The sequence below is a fragment of the Mastigoproctus giganteus genome, chromosome 5, assembly GCF_048544385.1.
Source record: "Mastigoproctus giganteus isolate SK-2022 chromosome 5, ASM4854438v1, whole genome shotgun sequence".
Classification (NCBI taxonomy): domain Eukaryota; kingdom Metazoa; phylum Arthropoda; class Arachnida; order Uropygi; family Thelyphonidae; genus Mastigoproctus; species Mastigoproctus giganteus.
The window spans coordinates 146,892,025-146,904,928 of NC_143579.1; the positions used below are offsets into that span (position 1 = coordinate 146,892,025).

At 34.9% G+C, this 12,904-nt stretch overlaps 1 protein-coding gene across 1 annotated transcript in view; it reads left to right on the plus strand.

The window, feature by feature from the left end:
- mRpS26 (mitochondrial ribosomal protein S26) overlaps positions 1-10,637 on the plus strand; it is a 52,184-nt gene extending 41,547 nt beyond the window's left edge. The window contains exon 4 of the mRNA XM_090374679.1: positions 10,497-10,637. Within this exon, the coding sequence (XP_090230805.1) occupies positions 10,497-10,637 (141 nt within the window). The remainder of the gene's footprint in view (positions 1-10,496) is intronic.
- Positions 10,638-12,904: the final 2,267 nt, after the last annotated feature.

Sequence of the window (12,904 nt, forward strand, 5' to 3'; positions counted from 1 at the left end):
TTCAAAATTGCTTTTTGTGACTGAACATATAATGATGAAAGTGTATGATTTGAATTGGTTTTTTGAACTCAATGTATGATGTACTGAGTACACCAAGTAGCTGATGAAGGGACACCTCACCCCGAAAGCTTCTATTTTATTGTTTTTTATGTATATATATATATATATATATTTTTTTTTTAATGCTTTTATGTATTTTAACGCTTTCATTTTATATCTGTTTTAGTACTTTATTTATTCATATATTTATTTATTTTAATAAAGTTTAACTTAAACCAGATTGTCAGTTGTTACTAGAAAGTATATAGTGGTTTTTTGAAATTTGATTCTATTAAGCTGCTGATTCTACTATGCAAAGAATATGACATAAAATTTCAAATGTATTTCAATTCTTAATTTCCTGAAAGTTATTACAGTTTCATGTAAGAACTTTTAAGAAATTAAGCGGTTCATAAGATTTGACATACATTCTTCAAGGAAGGATCATCTGGGAAATCATAAATTTGTTTTGGCTTCAGAAATACGGTGCAAATTTATTTTCATGATATCTACTCTACAACTTCATCTACTTCTGCCCCTGGAAGACATACCATTGTTCTATTCCTATCCTTCTTGACCAATATATTTCCGTTTCCCTGACAATATAGTCACTAACAATAACCGCCTCTGTAGGATCAGCAGAATTCTGTCTTGAAGATTGCTGTTGTATTGCCTGAACACAAGTGTGAGCTCTGGTATTGAGTTGGATTGCTGAAAGCCTGATTGGCCCCCATTTTAATTCCTTCAAGGGCATCTACCCTACTCTTCAAACACTCTTAAATGCCCATCAGAAAGCTGAGTTGGCTCCTAATTTCTTCACACTCTCTGCACTGAACATACACAAAGAAATCCTCCTTGGCTGTATCATGTTCTGTTCTGTTCCAGTAAGATCAGTGAACATTGCACAAATTGCTGAAACATTCCACTGTCTGCTACTATACTTAGTATAAGACCTGGGAGTAATTGTGCAGTCAGATATAAAATTTTCTGAGCAGTGCAGACAGGCTGCCAGTGCAGGTCATGGGGTATTGTCAATGATATACAGGACTTTTGCTAGTAGGGAAAGGAGGTGATTATCCCTTTGTATAAAGCAATGGACAGGCCACACCTTGAGTACTGCTTACAGAGCTGGAGGCCTCATTTTAGGAAGGATGTCAAGCTGCTTGAGCAAGTACAGAGAAGAGCAACAAGATTGGTTATTGGAACAAAGGGTTGCTCTTACCAAGAAAGGCTTAAGTTCTGCAAATTGTAGCATCCGGAGACTAGGCACCTGCAAAGTTATCTTATTGAGGTGTATAAGGCCTTAATTGGGTTGAGCAGGCTGAATGCTGATGGGATTCTTTCTCTTGCTCAGATTACAAACCTGAGGAGGTAGAAATTCAAATTGAAGAAAGACAGTTGTAGAATAGATGTGTGAAATTTACCTTTAACCAGCAGGTAGTCGATTACTTCCATCTGTCATTGTTGAAGTTGATAGTTTAAATAAATTCAAGGAGGAACTGGACAAAGTTTAGAGGAAATGGAAGTGAATTGGTTTTTTTTTTCTTTCTCTTTTTTATGTTTTGGCTGATGCTACATTAGCTTGCTTTCTTGCATCATATGCCTCTACTGCTACTACTAATTGTATCAAAGACATGATTTACATTATTTGTGAAGTCTGGACTGAGTCATCGTCTAAGTGCGAGGACAGTGTCTATAAAAAATATGGCCAGCTTCTGTATGTGGCTATGGAGATTAAGAAGTACAGTCAATTCTGCTATAATGCAGTATGTGTGTGTTCCTGAAAATCTCCGCGTTATGTTATTTTGCATATTAAAAACCACAGGGCTTATTTGAAAAATAGGTATAGGGGCAGAGCACTAAAAAAAAATGTTCAGTCAGGTAGGTAAAACACTAAAAAAAGTTAGAAACCCAAAAAATTGCTAACACAGGTTTAAACATCTTAAATTTCTAATAAATAAATGAATGTTACAGTAAATATAGCACTGTAATATATACATACTAATAATTTTTCTGGTCACTTTTTTTTTGAATTGTAAAATTTAAAACCATAAAAAAGATAAGCAATCAATAACACGAACATGGCATGCACAAATTGCACAAGAGAGATACGCTGTAACAATTTCGCACATTAAAAATAGGAATAAAGAAAAGATTCTGAAAATTTATTTAATGTTTTTTATATGATTGAAGATTTCCTGGAAGTGGAAACACATTTCTACCATAATAAAGTAAAAACCCACAGAATTTCAGCTATCGGTATTATTGCAAATGTAATAAGATCAATTTACTACCCATTTATAATTAGATTGCACTAACAGAGAAACCCAATAAACCGGGAACTGAAAATTGTTTTTATTGTTTTATGGTAGTGACTTCCAGAAATGTACTCCTCTGCTTACTCTATCACGCCTCACAAAACTTTTGTTCAAACTGAAATATGTGAGCTCCTGAAGAGTCGGCCTACAATATGTTGTGAATACAGTGAATGACAAATAAAACTACAGTAAATGGAAAATATAGCTCTCACACATTTTTTAAGCTTTGTAAACTTGTATGTATTGCTGCGCAGTTTGCTATGTTCAGATTGGGGCCGGGTTTTGCATTCACCTGATGTTACTCGCTGACGAAATTGTGCATGAGCCAACGCGAAAATCGCGTTATACCCGCATTGTTCCCTAATATATCAGCTGCGTTGGAGCAAATTCACGTTGCAAAAATGCACATTAAAGCAGAACTGACTGTAGATGATTTTAGGAAATGAAATTTCATTTCCATTTTAGGAAATGAAATTTCATTTCCATTTTAGGAAATGAAATTATCACTTTGCCTGAAGAAGCCAGCTTTGAAAACATGGATAAGAATAAAATCATTAATTTGCTTCATTCCTGCAAAGAATTAAGGAATGAAAAACTGTTCCATTTAGATGAGTTAGAAAAATATGTCTTGAATTCTGTTGAAGAATACTGAACTGATTCATCTCCTTTGTGTGTTAAGTTTCAAATCATTGTCATAAGCAACTTTTCTTATAGAAGAGGCCTTGGCAATTTTCAAAATGATCCTGATCAGTTATATTTTTTTAACCTAGGACCTTGCCCCACCAATATTCTCTAAATGATTATGCAGAGTATTTTTTTATTTTTTTTTCTTAATTTACTAGAGTTATGAGAAGTTTACTGTTGTCTGACAGACAGCCATGCAAGCAAACATTATTTTCCTTTTTGGAATTAGGGGGAAAAAACAACAAGTGTATATTAAAGAAAATGCTTTTGTGTATCAGGAATCATATCAATAAAATATTCTTCCATCTACCTGAATTTCTTTCTCAACTCTAAAGCATGTGACATCTGATCCCAGAGGCTCACATCTGGTGAGTATGGGCTTGGCACACCCAGGGTCGGTAATATAGAATTTTTTTTTGGCTGGTGCAGCATAAGCCTCAGGCTTCCTTGCACCATATAGTTAATAATAATAATAATAATAATAATAATAATAATATCAATTTAAATAGCATGCCATCATGTAACTGTTTGTGCATTGTTGTGCCATGATATTGAATGACTTGATTTCTGTTATGATTCGTATAATTGCTACTGTTTAAATTGATATCGTGCTATATGCTTTAGAGTCGAAGGAGACAGTCTCGAAAGATATTCTTTGTGTGTTTTTTTGCTTTCATCCTTTTATATTTTATCAGTTCTTGTACTTTCCATTCTCCATTTTGTATAGTTAATTAAGCATTTTATTTTATTTACATTTGTGTCTAGTTAGTAGATGCAAGAATGTTTTACTAACAAGTATATAGATAATACTCATCCAGTAACCACAATTTATACCCCTCCATCTACCCTAAAGGGGGCATGGGGTATGAATTAATAGTAACAGTCCTGCACGAATGCCATATTATAATTTGACTCTCTTTACTCAGTGTAGATTTTTCTGAAAATTGTTCTTTTTTTTTTCAGGGTTTCTGGATGAAAATACAAATTAAATTATTGGGGTATAATATAAGATGGATAAAAAAAAATGCACATATGTCAAGAAATTTCAAACAATGAAAAGTGGGATAGATTATGTAAATCCTAATTAATGAAATATAATTTTTTTTTAGCTTGAAATATGAATTTTTAGCTTTTTTTTTTTAAAAAGTTAAAACTTAAAATTTTATTTAAAAAAAAATGCCACATTCAGAATACCATGCAAGCAGATGAGTTCCATTTAGAGGTGCGAATGGTCAATTATTATTAACCATATGGTGCAAGGAAGCCTGAGGCTTATGCTGCACCAGCCAAAAAAAATGAGTACCCTGAGAGAGAGAGAGAGAGAGAGAGAGAGAGAGAGAGAGAGAGAGAGAGAGAGAGAGAGAGTAGGAGAGGATCACCAAAAAAGAGAAGAATGATGGTATCCAGCTCAGGACCCTGGGTGTGCCAAGCCCATGCTCACCAGATGTGAGCCCCTGGGGTTAGTTAAGAAAACTAAAAAAATAATCATTTTCAACCCTAAAGGTACTTAGTTTTAGTTTCTTAGGTTAATCAGGTAGGCCGTGGTCCAGTCGTTAATGTATGTGTGGCTAGAAATAAAGAGGCTGCAAGTTTGAGCCCATATGCTGCTACAAAAAAAATGTGTGGCCTATTGTGAACTATTGTGTTGTGCTGAAAATCAGGCTGCCCTTAATTATAATTCAGTATGTGTATAGTCACAATGAATTTCCACTCTTCTGGTCTTGGCCATCTGGAAAAGAGAGAAAATTTATAATTTCAAATGCATATGAAAAGTTCACTATATGCCTGTACATGTATAGACATAAGTGTACAGTGTAGTACTGTACTTTTCTGCTGTAACACAGGTAGATCCTGACTATGAGTCAATTAGTTCCAATTGCACACTCGTAAAGCAAAAACTCGTAAAGCTGGAATTTATTTCCCATAGACAAAACTGGGGTTACGTTCTCAACAATGAAATTAGTTAGCTGATTAGTTTATGTTTAAACAATGATTGATTTATCCAAAGAAATGAAAACATAACCTGTAAAATCAAGCAAATTATAATTTAAAGAAATTATTTATGACTTACAAATGTTAACGAATGTTTATTCTTAATCATCTAAATGCACGCTCGTTGGTTTGTTGTACAAGGAGTCGTCTTCTTCAGAAATGCTTCATGAGGCGTTTGTTTCCAACATAATCTCTTCTCTTTATAAATTTCATGATAGCATGCATAAGCATTTTTAATGACACGCACAAATTGCAACTAATCAACATGATACACGCAAGTGAGATTGCAACTAACACGATTCACACTGAGTAACAAGTTTACAAAGCTGAAAAAGGAATAAAGAGAAGATTCTGAAAATTTATTTATGTTTTTTATATGATTGAAGATTGTTTACCAAGTCTCTGACAGGGAATATTGGAACGGACATATGCACAAGTACCACCTTTAAGGCGAAAGGAATCGTACAGCGAATAATTTGGACAACTGAGATGAGCAATGGTTGAATCAACCGATAACTGAGTTTCTGTCAGAAAAAGTACATGAGGTTTGGCAGACTGTAAGTGGAAATGGACATCATTAAGATTAGAACTGAGACCACGTATATTTGTAAAATAAACTAGGAAATGTTTGGGAGGTTTATATCTTTTCGCAGATAAGTTTGCTCTATTAGTTTAATAGAACTCTATTGAATACACCATGACAATTCATGGTGTATTCAATAGTAAGGAAAAATGGGGGCAGGGACATGCTGTATAAAGTAATTAAATTTTTGGATATGGCGTACACATGGTAAGAATATACCCAGATCCTTGACATAGCATGGCCTCCTCATACACCCTACTCGGACTCCCTCCAGTCACTATCTGGCAGAGTAGAGGTAGCAAGATTATACACTAGCTGATCTGGAAGGCTCCTAGAGAGTTACCATTAGGTTCGATCCGGTGTACTAACTAGCGACCGCCATAGCGATCGTTTCAGAGCTGTACCCTCGAAATATAAGGAAGTTTGGATCTCTTCATGGTGTTCATCATAACCTCTAAAGACATCAATCATACTGCATGATGGGAGATGTGGGCAAGGGTTGACCGGAACTTAGCTCTGGAGACTTAACATGGATTCCACCACTCCAAGCCTCCAATAAGCGAAGTGGTGGTATTGCACCGGTTGATGAGAGTCATCTACCACCTAGTATTGCCTGGTAACACGGGGGGGGGGGTAGGATTCCTCTGTGTGTTGTGGGTGCCACACCTTGACCCCTGCTTACGTAGGTGCAAGCAGAGGATTTGGCTGTCACGGACCATCTAGACTTCGCCAAAATTGGGTCCACTTGACTTGAGTGTCACCCCCGAATATCAGTTCCATCAGCATTTTAGATCCCAGGTAGCAAGCACAGCTTGTCTGGCCTATCTGAGAGAATGTCTGCGACAGCCTCAAGGACCTAGTTATAAACTATCCGTTTATAGTTGATTGCACTAACAGAAAAGCCTAATTAACCGGAAACTGCAAATTGTTTTAATTGTTTTATGGTCGTGACCTCCAGAAATGTGCTTTAGAAAAATATCACAAAGGTGTACAAAATTGATTCTTTATGACAGAACATATGATAACAATGAAAGTGTAGTGCATTTTAATGATTTGAATTGGTAACTAACACAATTTACATTATAAAAATGACCTTTTAGAGAGAGAAATAGCTTAGTTGTATAGTGAACTTCAACTTATTTCAACTTCTGTGGTCTTGGAACGAATAACTAAAAAAAATGTGTTATTGGGGTCACATTACGATATTTCACGATACAGTGGTGTCTCTGGAACGTATTGATATCATAAAATGGGGTGCACTGTATTGTTTAGCCATGTGCGTGGTTTGAAATGTGGTATTTATGAATGTTTGACATTCATTTTTTTCAATTAATGTTCATATTTTCAATTTTGTTGATACTTGGGAAGAAAATCTCGTAAACCCGGGAACTCGTAAAGCAGTAACTGCCTGTATGATATAAATATATGAAGCATAATACAATGCCATATACACTGCTTTATGGAATTTTCATATTCACATTTTTTAGGAACTCATCTCATGTTAATGAGTCAATTTTTTAGGAACTCATCTCATGTTAGTGAATCAAGGTTACCTGTATATATACTGCATTGAGATTGAAAAATTCTAGTCTGAAAACAGTGTGACATAAATTTACCAGCTTATTATTTTTCACTAAAAATTGCTGGTTTTATTTTATTTATTATTATTATTTTATTTTATTTTATCTTTTTGGACATATCACACCCCCTACAGATTCCAACTATGGAGCTGTTTTGCCATCAAAATGCCTCTCATGTTTATCATTTTCATTATGATCTGGCTATCTTTTGGTTCATTTTGACATAAGGACATGAACATAAAAAAAATAAACTTAAATTTGATTGTAGAAATTTTCATTTCATGCACAGAATGATCACTGTACTAGGCTAAGGTAATGCACTCATCAGTAGTGAAACATGTTTTTGTTATTCATAGCAAGAGTGCACAAACCATCCATACAAATCTCCCCTTCTGTCTTTTATTCCACAATCCCACTCCTGCTATTGACTACAACATGTGTAGAATTCCTGTTATTTATTAGCTGTACAAGACTATAATGTGTGTTTTCCGTGTTCACCTCTTTACTATTTAGGCACAACTATAGCTCCAGAAGCTTATGCGCCATTCAACCTCCATAACACACACACACACACCCCTTTTACTATACTATGGTTGCATGTCACAAATAAAAATGATTTCTCTAATTGCTTAACTTTTGCAGGCAGTGTTTTCAATTTTTTTTTTATCACATTACCATATTAGTGTGAAATTTAATATATTTGTCAGTATGTTGTACTGCTTTATCTATTATAATGCAGCATAACAGTATTACTGTGATAAATGCTGTATGCTATAATATAAAACAAAGTTCAGTGTATGCACTATTGGAAAAATGCATTAATGATACTGTAATGACGATGGTCATCATCATACTTTTAACAGTGATGCAAAAAAATTTTTGGTATGCATACTCCCGTTATATTTAACTGTTGTTTTGTATATTTATCAATGATATTGATGTAGGTAATCAGGCTTAGTGTCGAAGTTTGCAGATGATACAAAGGTTGGCAGGGTTGTTAATGACAGTAATGGCCATGTGCTACTGCAACAGGATCTATAAAATTTGGGCAGATGGGCTGAGAAGTGGCAACTGAAGTTTAACATTGACAAATGCAAAATACTGCATATGGGTAGAAGTAACACCAGAGGAATGTACCAACTGTGTGGCCTTATACTTGGGGTGGTAAAAAATGAAAAAGACCTAGGAGTGATTGTGCAGTCAGATATGAAGTTTTCTGAGCAATACAGACAGGTTGCCAGAGCAGGTCATGGGGTATTGCCAATGATATATAGGAATTTTGTTAGCAGGGAAAAGGAAGTGATTATCCCATTGTATAAGGAATGGTCAGGCCACATCTTGAGTACTGCATACAAGTCTGGAGGCCTCATTTTAGGAAGGATGTAGAGTTGATTGAGCATGTACAGAGAAAGGCAACAAGATTGGTGAGGGGAACAAAGGGGTCCTCTTACTAAGAAAGGCTTAAATTCTGTAAATTGCAGCAGCTGGAGACTAGGCACCTGCGAGGTGTCTGATTGAGGTATATAAGGCCTTGAATGGGTTGAGCACTCTGAATTCTGATGGGATTCTTCTGCTTACTCAGATTACGAACCTAAAGAGGCATAAACTGAAACTGAGGAAAGACAATTGTTGAATAGATGTGTGGAAATTTGCCTTTAGCAGCGGGTGGTTAATTGCCAGAATAAACTTTCATCTGTCGTGGAAGTTGATAGCTTAAATAAATTCAAGGAGGGATGGACAAACTTTTGGAGGGAATGGCTGTGTGAAATAGTGTTTTTTTTTTTTTTTTTTTTTCCTTTTCTTTTCTTTGCTCATGCTACATAAGCTTGCTTTCTTGCATCACATGCCTCTATTACTACTATTACTATATCATTATTTGTATATGAGAAAATTGCTCTCTGTTTACAAACTGTTTTTTAGAAATGAGGAGCTTATTAATTGAATACTTCACTGCATTAAATTATTTCTGTCAGTTGTGTGCTATAGACTTGCTGGTTGGCTTCAGCAGCTTTCCCATTATATCCCTTTGTGGTTGGTTCCAGAATATTTTAGGCTTTAGTTGCAACTGTGTGTTGCAAGCAATACACGTCTTTATGCTATAGTGATATGTGCTTGGTAACACTGCAAATTAACACCACGCTACGCTTAGACAGACCAGTGGGCTAACCATAAAAACTTTACTGTACTTACTGTAGACCAGTGGTTGAAAAACACTTTGTAGAAGATGGAACAAATAAGCCTTTTGTAGTAATGGTGGGCAGGTTGTGGGGGGGAGGGGGGCATAAGCAGCTGGTAAAAGAAACTATAAATGCCTTTACAGGTTTGGTGGGATATTTTGTTAGCAGCTTTTATTTTGTCTTACAAAAAAAACTTTTCATGTTTTATATAAAATATGCATATGAAGTGCAAAAATACACAGGATATTACAGATTTATCTAGTTTACACTACATTGTGTTAAGATTGAAGAATTTTATTTTGAAAGCTTAATAAAAGTCAAAAATGAATTTTCAAAGGCTGCTGGATTTGGAGTACTACGTAAAAGAATGATGATATACAAAAATAAAATATATTGTACCACAAAAGAAATTTTGTAAATAAACTGCAACAGATGCTGAGGCATCACTAACTACTGCTAACATACAAGCTTAAAAGAAAATCAAACTCAGACTAAGGGGCTCACATCTGGTGAGTATGGGCTTGGCACACCCAGGTTTCTGAGCTGGATATCATCTATCATCATTCTTCTCTTTTTTGGTGATTCTTCTCTTCTACCTTTGACACACCCTCACTCACTCACACACTCTCTCTCACTCTCACTCTCAGTCTCAGGGTAACTTGGGAATTTTTTTTTGACTGGTGCAGCATAAGCCTCAGGCTTCCTTTCACCATGTAGCTAATAATAATAATAATAATCAAAAAATAAAAAGTGCTGGAATAGATAGATAGATATGTTGTGTGATTTCAGGCAAAAAAACAGTTGTGCCAATACTACTCATTACTACTCATATTACTGTGCCCCTGCACTTCTCTCGATAAGTGCAGGCCCTAGCTTGTTTATTCTAATATTTTTATTTTTTTTTCATTGGTTAGTCTGTAAAAATTTGTCAAATTTGCATTCAACATCTGTAAAATTTATTCTTAATTTTTTAACTGTAAGTTATCCATTGGGTGCATATGATGTAGAAGTGAGAATTTGATGTTATGTTTTAGACTTTATAATACTGGCTCCAGTTACCCTGTGCTTGTTATAATGGGAAAGGGGAAAAAAAAGTCTAATATATATTTGCATTTTTCCATAGGAAAGAAGTCCATCTTTTATAACTTTTGAAACTATAGATGCAGCTGTAGAGAAAGCTCTTTCCAGTCTTGTTAGTTATAATTTTGCAGTTGATCTAGATGGATGCTGCTATTATGAAAGTGTATCTAATTCTGATGAGTAAGTGTATGAATGTAGCACTATAGTTATTTAATTTTCATATAAAAGTGTTATCAAATTGTATTTTTTAATAAAGAATTGCTTTTGTTTATCATATTATGTCAAGGAATGAAGAATTAAATTTACTTATTTAATTTTTGCATTAAATAATTCTTGAAAGTATGGAATTGTATATTTTTGTCAGCGGTGGATCCAACCTTCATATTTTGTGGGCAGGTAACTGCTGTTGTTATATAAAAATCCCTTAAATAGTGATTGGTATCTGATAATCATTAGCATAATCCCTTAAATAGTGATTGGTATCCGATAATCATTAGCATGACAAAATAACCCTAGATGGAAAATAAAGTGGTGAACTGAAACAAATTCACAGTCATCAAGGCTTCACAAGATGAAGCAAGAAATGCTAAACACAGCAATGACATATACTGCAAGTTCACTACATTGCAGTGAATTACTGATGAAGGTAAAGAAAGCCAACACGAGAACCGCGGCAAACTTCGGGGAAACTTACTGACAAACTGGTTTTCTGCTACTGGACTTTAGTGCAGTAGCAGCAAACCAGTTTAGTGCTGCTCACTCGGTAAACAAACGATGGTGTTATCAGTCTGGAGTAGAAGTCGGGAATGATATATTGATTGTCAGGTAGGTGTGGCAGATGTATTGATTGGTGCGTGAACACAGCACACAATAACATTGTTTAGACACACTTACCATAATCTCAGAAGCACTAATGGTCACTTGCCCCAGTGATAATTTGCCCTAATGAACGCTTGCCATAATGGTGAAAAAAGGTCAGGTTACCCCACTTGAATCCCATAGGAGGTGGGTAACTTGACCTTTTTTCTTTAGAATAATGTAATGGGTGGACTAGTGGATAAATTGTTTATTAACAAAAAATTAATTTTTTATTACTGTATTTTTATTTTGTTGTTTTTTTTGTTTATTTTTAAAGACACTCACGCAGAACATTTTTTTACAATGCTTGGGATTCAATAAGTTTAAAATAATCATTGCACTTAAAACAGTACAGTTTCTGTCTTATTAATTTAGTTTTCATCAAAAAATCAAGCAGTGATTTATTTTTCCCTACAAATTTCTTCCATCTTTAAAAAAGATTCATTGTTAATATTACCTATATATACCGTTATATACCGTTCATTACAAAACTAATTGTGCACCATTCTTTACTCATAAATGCACATCATATTGCCAACCAATGACCAAACCGATGTTATCATCTGTTGTGTTCATGCACCAATCATTACATTGTGTGTCACACCTACCTGTCAATATATCATCTCGACTTCTCTACTACTGACCAATAACACCCACCATCTATTTACCGAGTGAGCAGCACTAATGTTTGGTAGCGGCAAACCAATTTGTCTGGTAAGTTTGCCGTGGTTCTCGTGTTGGCTTTCTTTACAGTGGCTGAATTACCTTATCTGTAATTCATTCATCAATACTAATGACATTCATGATTTCCTCTATTCATTCTAAATCCTGGTGGAATGAAGTCCACAAGCCAAGCAAGAAGAAAACAAAGCTTGGAATACCTTCTGTAAATATCCTTGAACAGTTAATTTCATAAAATTTTATAAAAATGAGAGCAAAGGCCAAATATATCGAAAGAGCTAACTGATAAGCATTTTGTATCAAATTTTCTTTGTCTATAAATAACAGCAACCCAACATAAGTGGTCTGAACAAAATACTGAAGATGGACAGAATGATTACAGTAACATACTGACCAGTAAACTACCCTGCGTTTATTTATATCAAAATAGGCTTACTCAACCAATATAACAAAATTTTATTAGAAAATCAGTTCCCTGCATCATATAATACACTATATCTTCTTAAAACAGGCAGTGATTTGATCCAAGCAACTTTTGCCCCATAGCTGTAAACAGTGACTTGAGTGGGGGAAGAGGAGACATGGGTTGTGTAAGAGTCTTGTTAACACTTTTCTAAGTAACATGACTCATATGCTTCCCAGAACAAAGCAGCATTTCCGTGTCCAGTACAACTTCTTAGTTGTCCTTCTACCCAGGTTTCCATTAAAATAAACACTATAACTGAACACATACTAAATAACATAAACATGGCTCTGTATGAAATCATACTCATACACCTCAAAATATGACGGCTTTTGGAATGTCAAGGGCAAACAATAATCAACAAGCCTACTAGCTGGCCCAAACAAACAACTTCTGAATCTCCACAAAAAATGATATGTCCACATTTGTACAAAGAAAAGAAACCTCCA